At 35.9% G+C, this 24,684-nt stretch overlaps 1 protein-coding gene across 1 annotated transcript in view; it reads left to right on the top strand.

Moving 5' to 3' along the window:
- Positions 1-24,684, top strand: part of LOC118853341 (28S ribosomal protein S29, mitochondrial-like) — a 91,606-nt gene that overhangs the window by 11,965 nt on the left and 54,957 nt on the right. Inside the window, 2 exon segments of the mRNA XM_036763359.1 lie at positions 9,396-9,533; positions 14,816-15,016. Of these exon segments, the coding sequence (XP_036619254.1) occupies positions 9,396-9,533; positions 14,816-15,016 (339 nt within the window).

The raw sequence follows: 24,684 nt of genomic DNA, 5'->3' as shown, positions 1-24,684 counted from the left end.
ATTGTATAAATAAAGTCCAGTGAAATGAGAATATTTATTAAGCCAATAATTATGGATAAGCCAACAGTGTCCTTATAAATAGAATTCTTACTAGCTGTCATCTCATTTACTTGTTAACAATTCAAGAAATATTTTATAAAAACCCCACTCTTGGAAAGGAAAAAAAAAATTGCTCTGAGCTCTACGGAGGATAAATAATTAATAAGATGCAATCCTTGGCCTCATGTAGCTTCTTGGACATTTAGAGAGCAACAACATAAGGCAAATATATTTTAAACTTTAAAGGATTTCAGAAGAGTACTCCTTTGTTAGTAAAACTATGTTTACTTAAAAGTAAAGAAGGAATTAAATACCAGAAGAAACATATAAAGAATACTATGACATAATAATGACATGAAAGAAGCTTAGCTTTGAAGATATTTATAAATTTATGAGAAATGAAATGAGTATAGTGAGAAGGAAAAAATATAATAACATCATTGTAGTGACAAACAAGTTTGAAAGTTAGGAGAACTGTGATAAATTTAATGACCGTTCATGATTCCTGAAGAATGAAAATGAATCATGCCATGTACCTCCCAAGAGAGATGAGGGACTCAGCTTGCAGAATGAGGCATATTTTTGAATAAGACCAATAAGTGAAATTTTCTTTAAAGCAGGCATAATAGAAAGTGTCCTCAGTTTGAACACTAGTTTAACTGCTTGCTACCTGCCTAAGTATTTCATCTCAGCCTCAGTTTCCTAAGATATAAAATAAATATATGATAATCTCTAAGGTCTCCTTAAGTTTTAATGTTTTATGATCCTATCAATCACTAAAATTGAGACTTTGAATTTTCTTATCCTGAAGATTTTTAAAAATAAATGCAATCCTTTCTGGAAAAGCTGAGTTGAAACTCACAAGATGGCAGGAGAATGGATTCGATGACCTTTCTGAGGACCGCATGGAGCCTCATCTTCTCTGATCAATATCTTCACATGTGGTACTGAGTAGTCTTTTATAGATTTCAGTGCTGGATTTTACAGGCTTAGGGAAATTAATTTATAGGAATACAGGTAGGTTCAAGTTGAGGTCAAAAGTTTTGTAGAAGAAGAAATTAAAAAAAGCATGGAAGATGGTAAAGTAATGGGTGGTAGCTATTGTGAAATAGCATCATAAAGTCTTTTTAATAGAAAATGATTAATCTTTGCATTTATGTATATAGCTTGGGTGTTCTTTTAATAGAGTGTTTTTTTTTCCATTAAGTTAATATCCACATTTTAACAGGTAACTAACACCTGGCTTAGGAATGTCAGCTGATGGCTTTGGGGCACAGGGTTTTCAAGCCCAAGGAGAGAAAACAGGAGAAATCTCACTTTGTTTTGGGCCACCGCACCCCGACGCATGGAGTTCATCATATAATCTCAACAGCTGTAAAGTATGGAAGTGAAAATCAATTGGATGTTCGGCATAGTAAAGCATTCACCTTGTCAGAACAAATTAAGAAGCTCATAGAGAGATTCAGTGACTTCCTTTTATAGAAACAGATCTTGTATGTTTTAGTTTTTTGTTTACTTGTTTATTCTGTTTTCCCCAAAGAGAGACTGATGAAAGCAATTCAGTGGAATTCTCACAGAAATTCACAGCCTTTAGGCCTCAGGGAAGGAGGTAACATTCCTCTTTGTCCTACTTTATCAAGGATAGCCTCTGAGGAACCGATAGAGATGTGCCTTCGACCTAGAAAAAGCAGAAGCAGTGCTCATTTAGAAGCTTCACTAAAGAGAAAAATGAAATCATTGGAACATGTTATTCCTCTGGAAAAAGTGAAGAGAAGTGAAAAGATAAAGTAATAAAATCTTTACATAAGGAAAAGCTAGGAGCCACTCCACCCTGCATAATTCCTAATGACTTCCTACCATTTACTACCTACCATAAGAACCTCCTACTATTTTCGTTTACTTTATTACTCCTCCTCCTGTAATTCTTCCCTTTTTTTTCTTTTTTCCCCTCAGTTTTTCCCTTACTTATTGTTTCTTTCTTTTCCATTTTCTGGATATATATAATTCCCACTCTGGGGCCAATTCTTTGAAACAAAGTTACTAGTGGGCCAAGTTTCTAGACAAATGCAATTCATCCATATTCAGGGACATGTAGGTAAAACTGAGGAACTGGATTCCTAATAATGTTGCTCATGAACCCATACTGGTGGTCTCTCATTAGCAACCAGTCAGTCATATTACTTTAGCTTTCAGAGAAAAAGGCAGAGCAAAGATGGTGGAGTAAGGCAGGGCTCTCCCCCAAACCCGTCCAAATAACTTTAAAAATGACTCTAAACATATTATAGAGCAACAGAACCCAGAAAAAGATGGAGGGAAACAAATATCCAGTTCAAGACAACTTAGAAGATTCGCAGGAAAGGTCTTTTGCACTAGGATGAAAGAGGAGTGCAGCCTAGCACAGGCTGAGTCAGCACAGTCCCAGCCCCAGCCCCAGCAAACCAGGAGTAGGTTTTGGGAGTGACACAATCATCACCAGCACTGCCTACTTCTGGAGCTCTTAGCCCATAGAAGATAAAGGGGTAAAACAAGTGTTCTTTTTCGAGTATTTTTGCTAGCTGTTGGGCAGGACTCTGTTTCCTTGGCCATATGTGGATCTGGGTCCCAGTCCTGGGTGGCAGTCCCAAGGCAAGGAAGAGCACTAGCACAGTCGAGCTTGCAGTAGCAGGGGACAGGATGGGGGGGCGGGGCCTCTCAAAAGTCCAGAGCAGAAAAAAGTGCTTGTGGCTTCTCACAGACCACAGCACAGGCCAGGAGAGTAGTAAATACCTCTCCTTATATCATACAACCTTGAAGAAACAAAAACTTACAAGTCTCTTGAAGGATCTCTAAAAACAGCTGTGCAAAACTCCTGGAGCTTGGGGACCTGGGACCTCCACCCTGGAAACAGAGCCCTACTTTAACAAAAGTTCAAATTTGACTAATGGGCGGGGAAAATGAGCAAACAACAGAAAGAAAAAAAAAAAACTGACATCAAAAATTACTATGCTGACAAGGAAGATCAAAACACACACTTAGAAGTAGACAACAAAGTCAAAGTTCCAATATCCAAAGCATCCAAGAAAAATATGAATTGGTCTCAGGCCATGAAAGAGTTCAAAAAATATTTTGAAAATCAACTAAGAAGAAAGAGGAAAAATTGGGAAAATGTAACAACAATACTGCTTGCAGATACTGTGGCTGTGTAAGGCCAAACACACCAGCACACAGAAAGTCTGTTAGCACAGGTTCTTTGATCTGTTTTTCTAAGGAAAGCAACTTTAAGTGATTAACAATCTTGCTTTAAACATACTATAGTATTTTATTATGACAATTGAAAGGGATATACATACACTGAGGGTGTCAGTATAAAGTAACTGATGGGATGATAAAAAAGGTAATTAAGGGGTGCAAAAGGATTGTTCCGGGAGAAGATGTAAGGCAATGGCAGAAAAGGGTAAATTACATCATATAAAGAGGCACAAAAATATTTTATAGTAGAGGGAAAGAAGGGAGGGAGAAGAGCAGTATTTGAGCTTTGCTCTTGATGAATCTGGTTCAAGGAGGGAAATAACATATTCTCATGAGTATAGAAATCAAACATCCTACCAGCAGGAGGAGGGGAAAGGATAAAGAAAAAGGAGGGGTAGGCAGAAGGGAGGGAAGAAGTAGTAAGGGGAAAAGGGAAAGATAATGGAGGTGAATCAATAGGGAGGGTAAACTGAGGAAGGCTGCAGTCAAAAGCAAAACTCTTTTGAGGAGTGGAAGGGAGAAGGGAGAAATAAAAGCATAAATGGGAGGTATGGGATGGAGAAAAAGAAACAGATAGTAATTACAGCTATGAATTTGAATGGGATGAACTCTTCCATAAAACAGAGGCAGATAGAAGAATGAATTAAAAACCATAATCCTACAGTATGTTGTTTACAAGAAGTACATTTGAAACAAGGGGATACATACAGGGTAAAGGACAAAAAGCTAGAGGAGGATAGATTGTGCTTCAGCTAAGTAAAAAAAAAAAAAAAGAGGGGTAGCAATCCTAATCCCAGACAAAGTAAAAGCAAAGATAGAACTAAATAAAAGAGATAAGGAAGGAGACTATATTCTGCTAAAAGGCATCAATGACAGTGAAGCAATACCAGAACTTAACATATATGCACCAAGTGATATAGCATACAAATTCTTAGAGGAGAAGTTAAGGAAGTTACAGGAAGAAATAAATGGCAAAACTATACTAGTCTCTGAACTTGATAAATCTAACCTCAAAATAAACAAGAAAGAAGTTAAGGAGGTGAATAGAATTTTAGAAAAAGGTTTTAGAAAAAACTGAATGGGGATAAAAAGGAATATACCTCTTTCTCAGGAGTATGTAGCACATACTCAAAAACTGACCATAAAAATCTCACAATCCAGTGCAGAAAGGCAGAAATAATCAATGCATCCTTTTGCACCACAGATCATGATGAAAATAAAAATTATTTGCAATAAAGCACCATGGAAAGATAAACTAAAAATTAATTGGAAACTAAATAATCTAATCCTAAAGAATGAGTGGGTCAAAGAACAAATCATAGAAACAGTAACTTCATTCAAGAGAAAAACAATAATGAAACAACATATCAAAACTCATGGGATGGACCAAAAGCAGTTCTTAGGGGAAGTTTTATATATGTAAATGCTTACATGAATAAACTAGATGAAATGGAGATCACTGAATTGGGCATGCAACTGAAAATAACTAGAAAAAAAGCTCAAAATCCTCAATTAAACACCAAATTGGAAATACAGAAAATCAAAGGAGAGATTAATAAAATGGAAATAAAAACTTATTCAACTAGTAAATAAAACTAAAAGCTGGTTTATGAAAAAAACAATAAAATTGATAAACTTTTGGTCAATTTGGTTAAAAAAAGAAAGAAGAAAACCAAATTACCAGTTTCAAATATATATATATATATATATATATATATATATATATATATATATATATATATATATATATGTGTGTGTGTGTGTGTGTGTGTTTATGTGTGTATATATATATATATATATATATGTAATTTATCATTTCTATAAAATTTGGCAATGAAGATGAAATTACAACAATTATTAGGAATTATTTTTGCCCAATTGTATGCCCACGAAGTTTCCTTAGGGAAATGGATGAATATTTACAAAAACATTAATTGCCCAATTTAACAGAAGAGGAAGCAAAATACCTAAATAACCACACCTCAGAAAAGGTAATTGAACATACATCAATGAACTCCCTAGGAAAAAAATCTCCATAGCTAGATTTAAAAATGTGAATTCTATCAAACATTTAAAGAACAGATAATTCCCGTACTTTATAGACTATGTGGGAAAATAGCTGAAGAAGGAGTCCTACCAAATTGTTTTTATGACACAAATATGGTACTAATACCTAAACCAGAAAGAGTCTAACAGAGAAAGAAAATTATAGACCAATTTCTTTAATGAATATTGATGTAAGATTTTTAAATAAAATATTAGGAAAAAGATGGCAGCAACTTATCACGAGAATAATACACTATGACCAGGTAGGATTTATTTCAGGAATGCAATATTAAGAAGACTATAAGCATAATTGATCATATCAACAACAAAATGAGCAGAAACCATATGATCATCTCAATAGATGCAGAAAAAGCTTTTGACAAAATACAACACCCATTCATATTAAAAAATAGTAGAAAGCATAGGAATAAATGTAGTCTTCCTTAAAATTAAAAAGAGCATCTACCTAAAACCATCAACAAACATTATATGTAATGGAAATGAGCTAAATGCATTCCCAATAAGATCAGGGGTGAAACGAGGATGTCCATTATCACCCCTATTATTCAATTTGGTGCTGGAAATGTTAGCTTTAGCAATAAGAGAAGAAAAAGAAATTGAAGGAATTAGAATAGGCAAAGAAGTGATAAAGTAGTTTATCACTCTTTGCAGATGATATGATAATTTACTTAGAGAATCCTAGAAAATCAATTAAAACACTATTTGAAAAAATAAACAACTTTAGTAAAGTTTCAGGATATAAATTAAACCCACATAAATCCTCAGCATTCCTATATACTACTAACAAAGCCTAACAGTAAGAGATAGAAAGAGAAATTCCATTTAAAATTACTGTAGACATTGTAAAATATTTGGGAGACTACCTGCTAAGACAAACAAAAGGTGTATATGAACACAATTACAAAACACTTTTCACACAAATAAAATCAGGTCAGATCTAAGTAAGTGGAAAAAAAAAACATGAGTTGGTTGTGGTTAGGCCAAGCTAATGTAATAAAAATGACAATTTTATCAAAATTAATTCAATTATTCAGTGCCACACCAATCAAACTACCAAAATTTTTTTTAAAGAGCTGGATAAAAAAAAACACCAAAATTTATCTGGAAAAACAAAGGTCCAGATTATCAAGGAAATTAACGTAAAGAAATGCTAGGGAAGGTGGCCTAGCCATACCACATATTAAACTGTATTATAAAGCAATAGTCATCAAAAGTAGTTTGTACTGGCTAAGAAAAAGAGTGGTGGAACAGTGGAATATGTTAGGTACACAAGACAAAGACTGTAGCAATCTACTCTTTGATAATCCCAGAGAATCAAGCTTCTGGGTTAAGAATTCACTATTTCACAAAAACTACTGGGAAAATTGGAAAATAATATGGCAGAAACTGGGCATAGACCAATATTTTACACTGTATAGCAAAATAAAGTCCAAATGGGTTCATGATTTAGGAATAAAGGCTGATACTATAAGCAATTTGGGAGAGCAAGGAGTAGTTTACCTGTCAGAGTTATGGGAAAGGGAAGAATTCATTACCCAACAAGAGATAGAAAGTATTACAAAATTCAAAATGGATAATTTTTACCACCTTAAATTGAATGCAACAAAGATTAGGAGGGAAGTAGAAAACCGGGAAAAATCTTTACAACCAGTTTTTCTCATAAAAGCCTCATCTCTATTTGAGGAGGCCATCTGTGGATTCTTTCAATTTCTATTTTGCTCTGTGGCTCTAGAATATCAGGGCAGTTCTCCTTGATAATTTCTTGAAAGATGATATCTAGGCTCTTTTTTGGATCATGGTTTTCAGGTAGTCCAATAATTTTTAAATTATCTCTCCTGGATCTATTTTCCAGGTCAGTGGTTTTTCTAATGAGATATTTCACATTGTCTTCCACTTTTTCATTCCTTTGGTTCTGTTTTATAATATCTTGATTTCTCATCAAGTCACTAGCTTTCACTTGCTCCAATCTAATTTTTAAGGTAGCATTTTCTTCAGTAGTCTTTTGGACCTCCTTTTCCATTTGGCTAATTCTGCCTTTCAAGGCATTCTTCTCCTCATTGGCTTTTTGGAGCTCCTTTGCCATTTGAGTTAGTCTATTTTTTAAGGTGTTGTTTTCTTCAGCGTATTTTTCAGTATTTTTTTTGGGTCTCCTTTAGCAAGTCATTGACTTGTTTTCATGGTTTTCTCGCATCCTTCTCATTTCTTTTCCAAATTTTTCCTCTACTTCTCTAACTTGCTTTTCCAAATCCTTTTTGAGCTCTTCCATGGCCTGAGACCAGTTCATGTTTTTCTTGCAGGCTTTTGTTGTAGGCTCTTTGACTTCATTGACTTCTTCTGTCTGTATGTTTTGGTCTTCTTTGTCACCAAAGAAAGATTCCAAAGTCTGAGACTGAACCTGGGTGTGTTTGTGCTGCCTGGCCATGTTTCCAGCCAACTTACTTGACCCTTGAATTTTTCAGTTGGGTATGACTGCTTGTAGAGTAAAGCGAACTATGTTCCAAGCTTGGGGGGATGCGCTGTGGATTTCAGAGCTATTACGGCCAGCTCTTCCACACCAGCACTCCTCCTTCCCCAAGATCCCCCAACCTGGACTGGACTTAGATCTTCACCAGGCTCTGCACTCCTGCTCTGATGTGCCACTTAATTCTTCCCACCAGGTGGGCCTGGGGCCAGAAGCATTTGCAGCTGTAATTCTGTAGCTGACTCACCTCCGCTGCCCCCAGGGCAGTGGATGAAATGCGAACTTTGTCACCCTTTCCCCAGCAGCTTTTCCCACCAACCTTCTCTGTTGTCTTTGGTGTTTGTCAGTTGAGAAGTCTGGTAACTGCTGCAGCTCATTGATTCAGGGTGCTAGGGCCCGCTCCACCCGGCTCCTGGTCTGCTTGGTCTGCTCGGCCCATGATGGGCTCTGCTCCACTCTACTCCGCTCCCAGCTCCATGCACAATAGACCTCACCCATCAACCATCCAGGCTGTCCTGGGCTGGAGCCCTGCTTCCCTCTTCCATTTTGTGTATTCTGCAGCTCTAGAACTGGTTCAGAGCCATTTTTATAGGTTTTTGGAGGGACTTGGTGGGGAGCTCACGCTAGTTCCTGCTTTCCAGCCACCATCTTGGCCCAAGTAAATATCTTAATCAGAGTGATTGACTAGCAATAAAATAAACTGATTTGAGAAGTAAGAAGGAAATGGTGGTGGCTCTGAAGTCAAAGTTTCAAGTCCTTATTCATCTGTAAAATGATCTGCAGAAAGGAATGGCAAAGCACTCCAGTGTCTTTGCCAAGAAAACCACAAAATAGGGTCAGGAAGAGTCCAACACAACTGAAGAGCCTCAGTAAGTCCCTTTCTGTTCTTTCTTCGAGGTCCCTTCCAAAATTTGAGTTCAATTTTTTTTTTCTTGTCCGTTCTCCATAAAGATGCTAAGGAGTAGGAAAATGGTAAAAAAAAATAGTTCAGGAAAATAAAGAAGCAAATGTTTGGGCAGCAGCTCTGGACAATTAGCCCTTAAATAATCAACAATAGCCTACACTTAAGTTTATTGGATAAGGTTACCTCTCATAACTGAAGTTAATCACACATGCCCCTTAAACTTTGTTCTTCCTCAGCATTTTGGTACAGTACATTTAATATCAATTTTGCGAGTGAGCAAGTGAAAGCCTTTGGATTTATTTAATATGGAGAGGCTCTATAGTGAGGCACAGAATATTGATAATAAAGAACAATTAGTCTGCTGGACTTAAGGCAGCTTGCAACCTAAAATACATTATTGTATGTGGTCAGAATTATGCAGTAAGTTGAACACTAGCTGGGATTTGTAGCAGTCAGTAAACAAGCATTTACTAGGTGCTTGCTATGTGCTGGTTATTAAGCACTGGTAATACAAATGTAACCATTGTGAAGGAGTTAGCTGGCCACAAACCTTGTCTGTTCTTGGAATTTTACTTCTTCCCTATTTGGGCAGAGACAAAACTAATGGGAGATGAGACCATGAATTTGTTTCTTTTTTCTTGTTGTTGTTGTTTATTATTTTTAAAATTATGTTTATATTTTCATTTTCATGAATAGGAGTTTTGGGATTCTCAAGGAGAAAAAGGAGAGAAAAAGAAGTGGTGGTCTTCCCATGGCACCAACATGACTAAAGCTGTGTCTGCACCATATGCAGTTCATTTCTTTAAGACCAGGGGAGATGATAGCTCTAAACAGGCAAGCTAGGAGGTGTTTGTGACTTGCATATGTGTTGTGGACGCTAGCCACAGTAGCAGGAGTACTAAGAAACACAATCCATTTGAGAGGAACTTAAAGGCTTTCCTCTGCCCTAGCCTTATGTACATTTGTATTTTTAAAATTTGTACTGTTAATGACTATGTTCACAAGCTTTAATATTATTGCTCACAAATACTTAACTCTAAATCTTCTCCTTATGTTGCTAATGCCCTTTTGTATGGGCATGAAGATACAGTGGGAGCCAGCTTTTACCGGCTTCAGAGATCCTACTGTTAATACTTTGGTGTGACTATTTCAACCTCAAAAATCAGCAAATGCTATAAATCAGATGTTAATGTATCATTTTGTTGGTTTTCTAATCTTAAGAAAGTAATAGAGAAAATGTGAATACTATAGACTAAACTTAAAAGTGTGCTGTTCATATACACATACATATAGATACATATACTATGTGTCTATATGTATGTGTATGTATAGCTCTCTATATGTGCATACATACAATTCTGTATAGCATATATATCTTAAGACAATCATTCATATATACATGAATCCTGTGTGTTAGTTGGTTGTGAAACATTTTCTAGTACATTTCTGGGAGCTACATAGGAGAGATATTTCCTAGGGAAATCTAGGATCTCATACCCAGCCCACTGTAACAAAATGGTACTCTCTAATTGAGGACATCAGGATAAGCCATTTCATAACTACCTTTCTCAGTTTAAAATTATTATTAACATAGCTCAGCCCCTTTCTTAAATCTACCTTCTATGTACCTGCCAAATTACACAAAGAAAGGAAAAATTACTATCCTTTCACCCATGGGGCTAACACTCTTATGGGGGAACTAGGAAGGCAAGATTGTGTCTTTAGTACCCTCTTAGCCCAGGCTCTACATTGGGATGAAATGAAGAAATACAGTCATTGGTCATTTACTAAAGTAGGCTTTTTTTGCCCTAACACAGTAATGGCACTCAACAAAGATAGAACAGTACTGAACTCTTCTGACCTATCTCCTTGTCTTCATATGGAAATTGTTCTGATCACCAGGGCATGGTAATGTTACTATATGTACTTTCTTTGTGCCAGGAATTGTGGTAGGCTTAGCTAAAGAGACAAATACAAACAAACAGACCAAACAAAACAAAACAAAAACCCAAAACATTCATGCCTTCAAGGACATTATATTTGTCATTATCTAGGCAAAGAATGGAGTTTATGGTATTTCCTTTTTGTCTGTAGCTTCAGCAGAATTCCATAGTACTAGATCAGTTATAAATATTTCTATCTATCTGTACATATGGGGGTATATATGTATATATATATATATATATTTTTTTTTTTCTTTCCCTTTATCATCTACCTATCTGTCTGTCTATCTAATTATCTATCTATCTCCTAAAATTTTTTCTGGTAATAAAAGCAGCTTAACATTAGTACTACAATTATTTTTCTCTCTTGTGCCCTATCTTTGTATCTCTCAAGGAGCACCTTTTCATCTCCACAACTCAAAACTAATCTTTAGATTGAATGAGAAACTCTTTCTGAGAATACATTTTTTTTTGTTTCTGATCATATGTATTAAAAATACAACATCCTTTTTGCCACTTCTGTGTAAATTATCATTGGAAATACGTTCAACTTACTTACTCCCATCATGAATCTTTCTATTGCCCTTTGGGACAACTGAAATTTTGATTCTTTTGATATAATGGAGTTTCATGAGTCACAGACAGAATCCACAGGAGAATATCAGTATTAATAAAATGAGCTTTAATGGCAGCAAGCAGCTTGTAATCACTCAAAGTCCTGCCCAAATCCCAAATGCAATCTAGCCTTATCTTCTCTTCCTATTCATTTCAGGTCACAGCTCACTATCAATTGGCTTTGATTTTCGAAGATATAAATGCTGGCTAACTAACTGAATGCATTGTCTGTGCAATTGCATTTCATCATCTGGGAAATATGGGTTCTTCACTCAATTGGCTTCTCTTTTGTGGATGTCTTGGCAGATTTCTTTTGGGTGATCATGGGTCTTATCACAAAGCCCCATTAGTGTTGTGGGGATTGAAGAAATAAGAACATATTGTCACTTATAGAAACGAGCACCTGAAGAGCCTCTCTAATAGGGGATAATCTCTTTACAATTTGAAATTTGAGTAAAACATTTGTGCAGACACTGGTGGTCATCTTTTGGGAATATATGTTACCAATTTTATTCTTCACTTGATGTTGCTATTCAAGGTTTTTTTTCAAAGATAACACTGTGAATCAACCAATCATGGAATTTCCTATTATATTAATATATACAGTATATGACTGGCACTTTGAAGGGTGACTGGCTATAAGTTTGCATTTTGTTTTATCAACTTAAATATTTTGTGCTATCATCACATAGATCCAGTGGCATCTTCTATTGTTTCTCTGTCTTAACTAAGTCTATATTGTTGTTCAGTTGTTTAGGCATGTCTGACTCTTTGTAGTCCCATGAACCTTGATATGCCAATATTGTAGATGTGGACACTGGAGTGGTTTGACATTTTCTTCTCTAGTGTATTAAGGTAAACAAAAGTTAAGTGACTTACCCAGGGTCACACAGTTAGTAATTATCTGAGGCCAGATTTTGAGTCAGGTCTTCCTAACTCCAGGCCTAGTGCTCTATCCACTGAGCCATCTAGCTGCCCATTCAAGTCTATATAGGTTACTAAACAGAATTTAATTGCTAAACACAATATTTTATAAAAATCTGTCTTCTCTATTCCTTTATTAACAACAGGAAGAGTCTTAACATTTATTGCCAAATTTTATAGAAATGATAAATTACATATATATACATAAACACACACACACACACACACACACACACACACACACACACACACATATATATATAATATATATATATTTGCCAGAATCCCAAAATCTAAAATTGGAGGGTATTACATGGGTCATCTACCCTGATCTATCCTGAACAAGAATCTTCTCCAAGACATGAACAGTAAATAATGAAGCTTTTGCATGAAGATTTCTAGTGAGATGGGACTCATTGTTACTTTGTGAGATATCCATAAATGGATAGTTCCAATTGTTAGTTTTTTAAGTACTTTGATATTTGCTTCTATCTGTCATATTGTTGTTTTAAGTATTCTCTTCACAACATACACCTTCTAATTCTGTGCTTCTGTCTTCTGAGATAAAATGCAAATCAATACCAAATTAGATGAAATAAGGAAATATTCACTTAGAGTGAATAAGTTATTTTGACTATAGGAAAGCAGAGGAAAAATGATAAATAACAGCATGCATAGGATAACTATGTGTATATATGCATGTGCATACAAACATATACATGCATATGCATACATATATACATATATCTATATCTATCAGTCTATCCATCTATACCTATATGTGTCTAATGTTAGCCATCTTTAGGGTGGTGGGTGCTGTTAGGGAAGAAAATAAAGGAATTTGCAAGTTAATTTTGTTGTATATTTGAAGGGAATAGCAAGTTGTGCATAGTAGATTAGCAGATACATGTGTAATCATCCTTTTTATTGTACTATGTTGGAAACATGCTTTTTTATTCCATAAATTAAAAACAAAATAAATTTTTAAAAGAAAATATTGGAGTTCAACTAAAACTGCTTCAACCTAATCAATACAAGCAAGGTATTATTACTGAGTAAACAGGAATAGCTAAAAGTATATACAAGGATGTTTGAAGGGGGTAGGTGGAAGGGTCATAAGCCATGATACTAGATTTCTCTGATTCTGAAACTTTTACATTATGGTACAATGCCTTTATTTTACTTAACTTGTTATATTTTAAAAAGAAGTTTGAGATGTAAATGAGTCACTCTAACATCAACACAGCTAAGAAACTATATCAGCTAGCTAAGACTTGATCTTATGAAGAAGAGATTTGACTCAGCTTAAAGAAGAAGGAGAAGAAGCAGAAGGAGAAAAGAAGACAAAGAGATTTCCAAAGTTTTTTTCATAATGTATTTTCTCTCTTGATGGTAGTAGAATCACAGATTTGGACTATTACATAGGTCCTGGGTTTGAATTCTGCCTCTGCAATATATTGCTCTGTGACTTTGGCAAATTACTTCATGTCTCTGAGTATCAGATCATCTTTAAATTGAAAGGTCTAGACAAGATAGTTTTTTTAGTTTCCTTCTAACTCAATATATGATTTTATGGTATATTATCTATCATAGTAATTGATGTATGATCAAGTGTAAATGGAATTAAAAAATAAATGTGGAGAAGGCAACTTGACTAACTACCTTGATGGAATTAACTATTTTTCTTAAAAGAATTTATACCAAACATTTCTAATTCATTTAATCCATTTTTATGTGGCACCATCTTGAAGCTCCACATCACCCTCGTTACTCTTCTCTAGATCCCTTCCATCTTTTTAGTGCTCTTCCAATATTTTGTCTCCTAGAATTTTCATGATATTCCAGATGATATTTGACCATGGAAAAGAGACTAGGTTTTACTTCCCTATTTGTTCTGTTCAATATCTTTCTCTTAATCTGACCAAAATTCAAATGAATGGTTTTGGATATCATATAAAACAAATGACTCATATTTAATCTCCAATTCATTCATAACATGGGTTTTATTCAAACAAACTGCTAACTGGCCAGCCTCCTCAAATTTTTTACATGAAAAGTTGAAGTTGATTTTTTGAACCATAATCTGAAGCTTATTTTTTTTTGTTTGGGTGGGGGAAAGCAAGTCAATTGGGGTTAAGTGACTTGCCCAAGGTCACAAAGCTAGTGTGTCAAGTGTCTGAGGCCTGCTTTGAACTCAGGTACTCATGACTGCAGGGCCCATGCTCTACTCACTGCACCACTCAGCAGCCCCCAAGGCTTAAAATTTATCTCTATAAAATTGATCTTAAAAATTTGACTGGACATCAATACACACAGTTACTTAGAATGTTGTCCAATGTATTTGCTAAAGCACCATGCGTTATGTCATCTTCCATATTTCTGTTAGTATAACATGATCATTCTTTTGATCTGGTCATTTTAAATTTCCCCCATTATATTATCATCTAGCCATAGTTATCCACCTTTTTCATAATTTTATGAGGGAACTCATAAAATTCTTTTTTTATTTATAATTTTGCTCTGATCTACCAATTTTTAATTCATAAGGCATGACAAAACATCTGGTATGTCCTTTTCTTGATGAAGTCATTTTCACTGTTTATGATCTACATTATCTTAAAAAATATTCCTCAGATTGTGTCACAGGGTATAAAACAAGCAAACAAACAAAAAATGGTTGACTTCAGCTCCTGTGTCAGAGTGGCTGGGTGGATGGACCAGCGCCCTGTAACCTTGGGTAGCAGTGATAGTAGTGCAGAAAACTTGGAGTCTAGTACTGAGAGGATGGAGGCAACTCCAAATGAGGTCATTCCAGGAGAACAATCATCTCAGGAGGTGAAAGTAGAGGGGTGGGGATCTTTGCCACTCCACTTTTGGGGGATATGGGAAAAGAGAGAACCAGAGGCAGCAAACAAGGAGAGTGGCATGAGAAGGACTTGGCATCAGAAGATTCAAAGTGGAGAGAAATGTTATAAGTGTCACAAGTGTGACTGAACCTTCACTCATGAACCTTGTTCTACATCAGAGAAGTTGGAGAGAAGCCTTACGAATGTGATGAATGTGAGAAATCATTCTCTTGAAACTCAAGCCTTATCCTGCACCAGAGGATTCATACTGGAGAGAAACCTTATAAATGTAATGAATGTAGGAAAGTCTTTATAAAGATCAGTCTGGATTGTACATCAGATGATTCATACTGTAGAGAAGCCATATGCATGCAAGAAATGTAGGAAAGCCTTCATTCAGAGGTCAACCCTTATTGTACATCAAGTGACACATACTGGAGAAAAGACAGCAAATGTGAGAAAGCCTTCACTTAAAAGTTTTATTTGGTCTATCATCTGAAGATTCATTATGGAGAGAAACCTTGTAAATGTAGGAAAGTATTCACCTACTCCTCATGTATTTTTGGCAACAAAGAGCTCATAATGGAGAGAAGGCAGAAAAATATAGGGAGTAAGAGATACTATTAATTTGGAATTCAACACTTACTGGACATCTGCTGAATTATACTGGAAATTAGTCCCAGAAATATAAACAACTGAGGAAACCAATGACTCAGAATTCAAACCTTATTGGACACTTGAGAATTTGTACTGGAGAGAAAACATAAATGTATAGAATATAAAAAGTAATTTACAACCTTTATTGAGTAGCAAAGTATTTATACTGAATACAATTTTATAAATACAAAGAATTTGGGGAAAGCTTTTAGTAAATACTCAAATTTTATTCATCATCAGTTGATTCATACTGAAGAAGTCTTATGAATGTCATCAATATGAGGGAGGCTTCTGTGACAGTTTGAACCTTGTTAAACATCAGAAATGAATGAGGGAAAAAGCATTTGTTAAGAGATTCTAATGTGCCAACAAACACTGTGGCAAGAGCAAAGACAGATAAAAAAGAAGAAAGTTCCCATTCCCAAGGATCTTTCAATTTAATTGGAGGTAGGAGTAAATGTAGAAAATTCTGTTATCCAGAGGATGAAAAGGCCCACAGTTCCCAAGTGTTCACCCATAGTAGCAGTGGCAAGGTGCTTGCAGAAGTCCTTAGCATTTACCTGGGTCCCTTCCCAGAAAGAATGCTCCCAGGATTATGAACAGCAGTGTGGATTTGAAAAATTGTGAAAAAGTAGTTCTTAAGGAAAGAAACCCAAGCTTTTGATAGCCATTTATAAATGCCCTCAATAAATAATCATTAGAGAAATGTAAATTAGGCAAATCTCTGGTTCAATCTCATACTCATCAGATGGATAAAGTTGACTAAGAAAAGGAAAATGGCAAATGTTGGATGGGCTGTGGGAAAACATGCCCATTAATGATTATTAGTGGAACTAAATGATGAACTGGTCCATATATTTAAGAAAGCTATTTAGAACTGTGATTGAAAAAAAAGTGAATTAACTGTATATCTCTTTTAATCTAGGACTATACTCCCAAAGACTTTTTAAAAGAGAATGAGAAGGGACCCACACATACAATACTGTTTATAACATTTCTTTTCATGGTGGAAAAGAACTGAATCTTGAGGGAGTACCTATAATTAAAGAAAGGTTGAAAACAATTATGACATATGAATATAATGCAATACTATTTTTCTAAATGAAATGATGAAAAGCATGGTTTCTAAGAAACCTGAGAAGATATGTATGAACTGCTGAAGAGTCAAGCAAGCAGAATGAGGAGAAGAATTTATACAACATCATTTTGAAAGACTTAACAGCTCTGGTCAACACAATGGCCAACCATGATTCTAGAATACTAGTGATAAAGAGTGCTACCAACTCCTGAAGAAGAGGTGATATACTAAATGTGCAAAACAAGACAAGTTGATACTCTAAGTAATTTGGGAAAGCAAGGAATAGTTTACTTATCAGATTTGTGGAAAAGTAAAGAATTCATGACCCAACAAGAGATAGAGAGCATTACAAAATGCAAAATGGATGATTTTGATTATGTCAAATTGAAATGTTTTTGTACAAAAAAAGCCAATGCAACAAGAATTAGGAGGGAAGCAGAAAATTGGGAGAAAATCTTTGCAACTAGTATCTCTGATAAAGGCCTCATCTCTAAAATATACAGGGAGCTAAGCCAAATATATAGGAATACAAGCCATTTCCCAATTGAGAAATGGTCAAAGGATATGAACAGGCAGTTTTCAGAGGAAGAAATTAAAGCTATCTACAGGCATATGGAAAAATGCTCTGGATCGCTGCTGATTAGAGAAATGCAAATCAAAACAACTCTTAGATACCACATCTCTCCTGTCAGATTGGCTAAAATAACAAATCAGGAGAATGATAAATGCTGGAAAGGATGTGGGGAAATTGGAACATTGTTGCATTGCTGGTGGAGTTGTGAGCTGATCCAGCCATTTTGGAGGGCGGTGTGGAACTATGCCCAAAGGGCTATAGAAATGTTCATACCCTTTGACCCAGTAATACCACTTCTAGGGTTGTATCCCAAAGAAATCACGCAAGCGGGAAAAGGACCCATATGTACAAGAATATTTATAGCAGCTCTCTTTGTGGTAGCCAAGAATTGGAAAGCAAAGGGATGCCCATCAATTGGGGAATGGCTGAACAAGCTGTGGTATATGAAGGTGATGGAATACTATTGTGCCATAAGAAATGGGGATGATGCAGACTTCATAACAACCTGGAAAAACCTACACAACATAATGCTGAGTGAGCGGAGCAGAGCCAGGAGAACGTTGGGCACAGCCACAGATATGTGGATTCCGTGAGGACCAATCCTGACATACTGCGCTTCTCTCAGCAACCTAAAGGGGCAAGGACAACTCCAGGGGACTCACGATGGAGACTGCTATCTTCATTCAGAGAAAGAACTGCGAAGTTTGAATACAGACTGAGGCACACTACATGCTCGCCTTTTCTGCTTCTCTTGTGTTTTTGTTTTTGGGGTTTTTTTTTTGTTTTTTTTTTGTTTTTTTTTTTTTGGTTCTGTTTCTTCTTTCTCACGATTCATTCCATTGGTCAAAATTCTTCTCCACGACTTGACTAGAGCATAAATTAATTCAATGCGAAGTTATACATGACAGTTATATGAGACTTCATGCCGTCTTGGGGAGGGAGGGTGGAGGGAGGGGAGAAAAACTGGAACTCAAAACTATGTAGAACCGTGTGTGGTAAACTAAAAATAAATAAAGGAAAAAAAAATGGGAGACTATAAATATAGAAGACTACATATAATGTCGGACTTTTCTGATATATTGGTTAATTTTGCTTAACTGTTATTGTTTGTTATAAGAGATTTCTCTCTGGGAGGTTGGGAGGTGGCATAGGAAGAAAAAAATGTACAGGGAAATGTAGGTGAAATCAAAACAAAAGGCATTATAATGTTGTATTTCAAAATTAAATTACTTTGATTTCCTCTCAAAAAAAAAAGAATTTTTTTTTCTTTACGGGGCATATTTATTAATCTCCTCTCCCCCTTTATTTAGTGGGGAGAAGTGGGAGGGAAAATAAAGTGTTTGATAATTCAAAACAGTTTCTAAAAAGGAATTGGGAAGTGTATCTAAAGGTCAAAATAAAATGAGAATCCATTCTTATCAATCAGGGAGGAGATGCAGGTGATTCAGGGTCTTCCCTAGAGGGGAAAAGGGGTGGGGAAGTATCAGCAGAAATAGTGGAGTAGAATTAATTGGGAAAGGTGGGGAAATAAGAGTGGACAGATGTTTTGAGACCCTCCAGGAATCTCTGGGATGGGATTTGGGACTTTTTGTCATTGAGGAGGTGGAAACATTGGATGATTCATATTGGAATGAAATCACAGAAAAGTAATAAGTGGTTGAAAAGTTTATCACACAATAAAATCCTTACTTATCAGAGAAAAAAATATTCCTTAACTTTCTTTTTAATAATAGTCTAAAAAAACTTGAAGGCAAGAGCATCCCTGTATCTGTTGCTATCTTTTCTGCCATTTTTTTTCAATAGCACTATGAGCTTTTGCATTCTTTTTGTACGTTTCTTTCTCCAAATGATTTCCAAAAGCTCCCTGAATGTCTTTAAAATTATGTGTCTTCTTATATGGGATTTCCTCCTAGATTTCAGGTTACTTATATTGTTTTTGTTTTTGACATCTTTTTTCTTAGGTGATAGTCTACTTCCTCATTTGTAGTACCTTTGTAGTGAATTTCAAATGTGTTAATTCCAATATAATTGCTAAGTATATATTACCATAAAATATAAGCAGATCGTTCCATTTTGGGAAATTTTATCATAACTCTTTACAATTAAACTAAAGATTACCCACTAGATGAACAGATTTAGCTGAATTTAACACAAAGCTTTTTCTTAGTTTATTTTTAAATTTATATTTTGGTGATTTTATTGTGTATATATAAACATGCACAAATATGCATTCAGATTTAGATAGATAGATAGATAGATAGACAGATAGAGAGATAGATGGAGATCTTCCAAAAGCTAGTACAGTGTTTTATGTAGAATAGCAACTTAATAGAACAGCTACTTAATATGTCAATAGTTAGGGGACACAGACAAGATGGTGGCTGGAAAGCAGGGACTTGCATAAGCTCCCACCCGGGTCCCTCCAAACACTTATAAAAAATGGCTCTGAACAAATTCTAGAACAGCAGCACCCATGAACTAGCAGAGGGAAGCACGGCTCCAGCCCAGGACAGCCTGGATGGTCATGGGGTAAGGTCTATCATACAGACCTGGGAGTGGAGCAGAGCAGAGTCCAGCATGGGCCTTGTGGAACAACCAGTCCAGGAGCCAGGTGGAACAGGCCCTAGTGCCTTGAATCAGTGAGCTGTGGCAATTACCAAACATCGCAACCCACAAACACCAAACACAAGATAGAAGGTTAGTGGGAAAAGCTGCTGGGGCAGAGTAAAATGAGTTTGTGGTTCAGTCACCACCCTGGGGGCAGCAGAGGTGGTGAAGCTACAGAGCTACAACTGCACTTGCTTCTGGCCCCAGACCCACTTGGTGGGAGGAATTAAGTGGTGGGTCTGAGAGGGAGTGCAGAGTCAGCTTAGATCTGAGTCCAGTCTGGGTTGGCAGTTCTTGGAGGAGGAGGAGTGCTGGTGTGGCAGAGCTGGCTGTGTAGCTCTGAAAAGAACAGTGCAGCCCCGCAAGCTTGGGACAAAGTATTCTATACTCTACAAGCAGTCATACCCCGATGAAAAACTCAAGGGTAAAGCAAGTTGGTTGGGAACATGGCCAGGCAGTGAAAATGAACTCAGATTCAGACTCAGATTTTGGGATCTTTCTTTGGTGACAAAGAAGACCAAAATATACAGCCAGAAGAAGTCAACAAAGTCAAAGAGCCTACATCAATAGACTCCAAGGAAAATATGAACTGGTCTCAGGCCATGGAAGAGCTCAAAAAGGAGTTGGAAAAGCAAGTTAGAGAAGCAGAGGAAAAATTGGGAAGAGAAATGAGAGTGATGTGAGAAAACCATGAAAAACAAGGCAATGACTTGCTAAAATACTGAAGAAAATAACACCTTAAAAATAGACTAACTCAAGTGGCAAAAGAGCTCCAAAAAGCCAATGAGGAGAAGAATGCCTTGAAAGGCAGAATTAGCCAAATGGAAAAGGAGGTCCAAAAGTCCACCGAAAAAAAATCCTACCCTAAAAATTAGATTAGAGCAAGTGGAATCTAGAGACTTTATGAGAAATCAAGATAATATAAAACAGAACCAAAGGAATGAAAAAATGAAAAGCAATGTGAAATATCTCATTGGAAAAACCACTAACCTGGAAAATAGATCCAGGAGAGGTAATTTTAAAATTATTGGACTACCTGAAAGCCATGATCAAAAAGAGAGTCTAGTTATCATCTTTCAAGAAATTATCAAGAACTGCCCTGATATTCTAGAGCCAGAGGGTAAAATAGAAATTGAAAGAATCCGCTGATTGCCTCCTGACAAAGATCCCAAAAAGAAAACTCCTAGGAATATTGTCACCAAATTCCAGAGCTCCCAGATCAAGTAGAAAATACTGCAAGCAGTCAGAATGAAACAATTTGAATATTGTTGAAAAACAATCAGAATAAACCAAGATCTAGCAGCTTCTACATTAAGGGATGAAAAGGCTTGGAATATGATATTCTGGAGGTCAATGCAGCTAGGATTAAAACCAAGAATCCCCTACCCAGCAAAATTGAGTATCATGATCCAAAGCAAAATATGGATTTTCAATAAAATAGAGGACTTTCAAGCTTTCTCAGTGAAAAGACCAGATTTGAATAGAAAATTTGACTTTCAAACACAAAAATCAAGAGAAGCATGAAAAGGTAAACAAGAAAGAGAAATAATAAGGCACTTACTAAAGTTGAACTGTTTTGTTCACATTCCTAGATGGAAAGGCTATATGTATAATTCATGAGACCTCAGTATTAGGGTAGCTGAAGGGAAGATACATATATAGAGAGACAGAGGGCACATGTTGAGTTGAACATGAAGGGATGCTATCTAAAAAAAATAAAATCAAATTAAGGGATGAGAGAGGAATATATTGAGAGAGGGAGAAAGGGAGAGATAGAATGGGGTAAATTAACTCCCATAAAGTGGCAAGAAAAAGCAGGAAGGGAAGAGGGGGCAGGTGAGGGGGAATGAGTGAATGTTGCTCTCATTGGTTTTGACCTGAGGAGGGAATAACATACACACTCAACTGGATATCTTACCCCACAGGAAAGAAGGAGGAAGGAGATAAAAGAGGTGGGATAATAGAAGGTAGGTCAGATAGGGGGAGGAGGTAATCAAAAACAAACACTTTCAAAAAGGGACAGGGTCAAGGGAGAAAATTGAATAAAGGGGGATATGATGGGAAGGATCAAAACATAGTTAGTCTTTCACAACATGAGTATTGTGGAAGGGTTTTGCTTAATGATACCCATGTGGCCCATGTGGAATTGCCTGCCATCTTAGGGAAGGTGGACAGGGAGGGAAGAGGGGAGAGAATTTGGAGCTCAAAGTATTAAAAACAGATATTCCTAAAAAGTTTTTGCATGCAACTAGGAAATAAGATATACAGTCAACGGGACATAGAAATGTATCTTGCCCAACAAGAAAGTAAGGGAAAAGGGGATGGGGAGAGTGGGGTGACAGAAGGGAGTGCTGACTGGGGAATGGAGCCACCAGAATATTTGCCATCTTGGAGTGGGGGGAGGGTAGAAATGGGGACAAAATTTGTAATTCAAACTCTTGTGAAAATCAATTCTGAAAACTAAAAATATTAAATAAATACATAATCATTAAAAAAATATGTCAGTAGTCAATCAGGTAGTTAGGTAAGGGCCAATGCAGTGGTAAGCTCTGGGGAAAGAAAGGAAGGCAAAAAAGAAACAAAGAAAACACTTCCCCTTCTGTTAAATATGTTGTAGTCTAATAGTGTTACAAATATGAATAATGAGTGAGAGAGAGAGCGAGAGAGACAGACAGAGAGACAGACACAGAGAGAGAGAGAGAGACAGAATGACATGGGAAAACTTGAGAGGGGAAAGCATAGCACCATGTTGATGAGATGAGGAAAGGTCTTTTTCAAAGGGTACCATTTAAGCTGAGTGTTGAAGGAAACCAGTAAAACAAGGAGGTGGAAGTGGGAAGGCAGAGCATTCAAAACATTCTGGATGGTCATATGTAAAGTCACACAGATGAAAGATGAAGTGTAAAATTGTAGGAATAGTAAGTAGTCCAGTGTCCACTGCCAACAGATAACCAAATGTACTTAAGAAAGCTTAAGATAACAAGGAAGGTGGGAAGGGGCCAGTTTGTGAAAACATTTAAATTCCAAATAGACAAATTGATATTTGATCCTGGAGGACACTGGAACTCTTTTATCATTAGGATAACATCCACCCTTTCTTCACTTTCAGAAACAACTATAGTATCTGTGTGTTGAATGGATTGGAGGGAGGAAAGACTTGAAGAAGTAAGACCATGTAATAAATTATTGCAATATTTCTGAAAGAAATTATGAGAGTGTGAACTAGACTTGTATTTCTGTGAGTCAAAAGAATATATATATATATATATGGTGTATGTTTTAGGACAGAAACTACAAGATTTGACAACATATTAGAAGTGTGGGATCAATGAGGGTGAAAAATCAAAGATGACTTTGGGGTTACGTGCTAGTGTAGGAGGTAAGACAATTCCTTTGAAAGTCATGAATAAGGGATAGTAGTTCTCAGTGTTATGGTACTTCAAGGTTTACAAAGTATTTTTTATCACCACAACCCTTTCCGATACTACTTATCATATAGACGAATAACAGAGTCAAATGCTAAATGGCTTGCCCACTAACAGAGTGACTAAATGATTTGAGTAGCAATTTGAAACCAAGTCTTCTTACTCTAGATCCAATGACCTATAAAGAACTAATGAGTTCTGAAGAGGTGTTTCACTTTAAAATATTCTAGTCAGAAGTAAATAGGATGGCAAATGAAACCCAAATCTCATTCAGCTAAAGGTACTTTGCAATCATATGTAGCCTTATCTTATATGTAGCAAGCCTTAGCTACACCAAATAAATATATGGATGAGATGGGATTTTGATTAAATTTTGAAGAATGTACAATACAAAAATTTCACAATACTGGAAAATGCAGTGAAAAAAACATTTGAAATGGAGTTAAAAATTACAGAATCAAAGATTTTTACAACTGGAAGAAATCTAAGAAATCATCTTGTTCAGCCCCCTCATATGGAAAAATTTAGATAAATTAAGTGAGTTGCTGAAGTTCATAACATTAGTGAGACCTACTTCTATTATTTACTAGTTCTGTGACTTTGGACAAATTACTTAAATGTTTTTTATCAGTAATTTATTTCTCTAGATATTGCATATGGTAAATGCTCACATTATAAGCTTCTCATGTGGATCAAATATGTTAATATATGTTAAAGAGCTTGGCAGTCATAAATGTAAACTCTTATTAATGTTGTGATATTGCTATCATTTTGAAGTACATCTTGAAATGTCATGCTTAGGTTTGCTTGGCACTCATACTAGTGATCCTTTAAAAAGTATCTGATATAGAAAGAATTGTGCAAGCAAAAACATGATCTTAATAGTCATGCTACAGGAATACATTCTATAGAACAAGAATTATTAGCAATATCAAATGTTCAAGTCATCATATTTATGATGCAAATATAGTGATTCCAGTAGAAGTGCTTAATTAAACTAAACCACAAATAGGTTGTACTTGTATATCAGTTCCATTTGTTAGCAAAAAAAAAAAGAGTATAATCAAAGGAAAAGAAATCTGACCATAAGAAATTTTATTTTGCATTTTCCTTCTTTTTTGTACTCCCTAGTTTGTTCACCTTTCAAAATTTCCTTTTTAACATAATAATAAATACATTATCATGTGCAAATGAAAAGAACAGGGCTTTAATTTTTTTCCAAACTATTTTTTAGGACAGGTTATAATGAGTAAGAATACAATGCTTGCTTTACTTGTGTGAACTTTGAAATATGATGGATGCCAAGAAAACACCTG

The sequence above is a fragment of the Trichosurus vulpecula genome, chromosome 6, assembly GCF_011100635.1.
Source record: "Trichosurus vulpecula isolate mTriVul1 chromosome 6, mTriVul1.pri, whole genome shotgun sequence".
In the NCBI taxonomy this organism is placed as follows: Eukaryota; Metazoa; Chordata; class Mammalia; order Diprotodontia; family Phalangeridae; genus Trichosurus; species Trichosurus vulpecula.
Note: the sequence above shows the minus strand (reverse complement) of the source record. Positions and strands in the feature narration are given on the sequence as shown.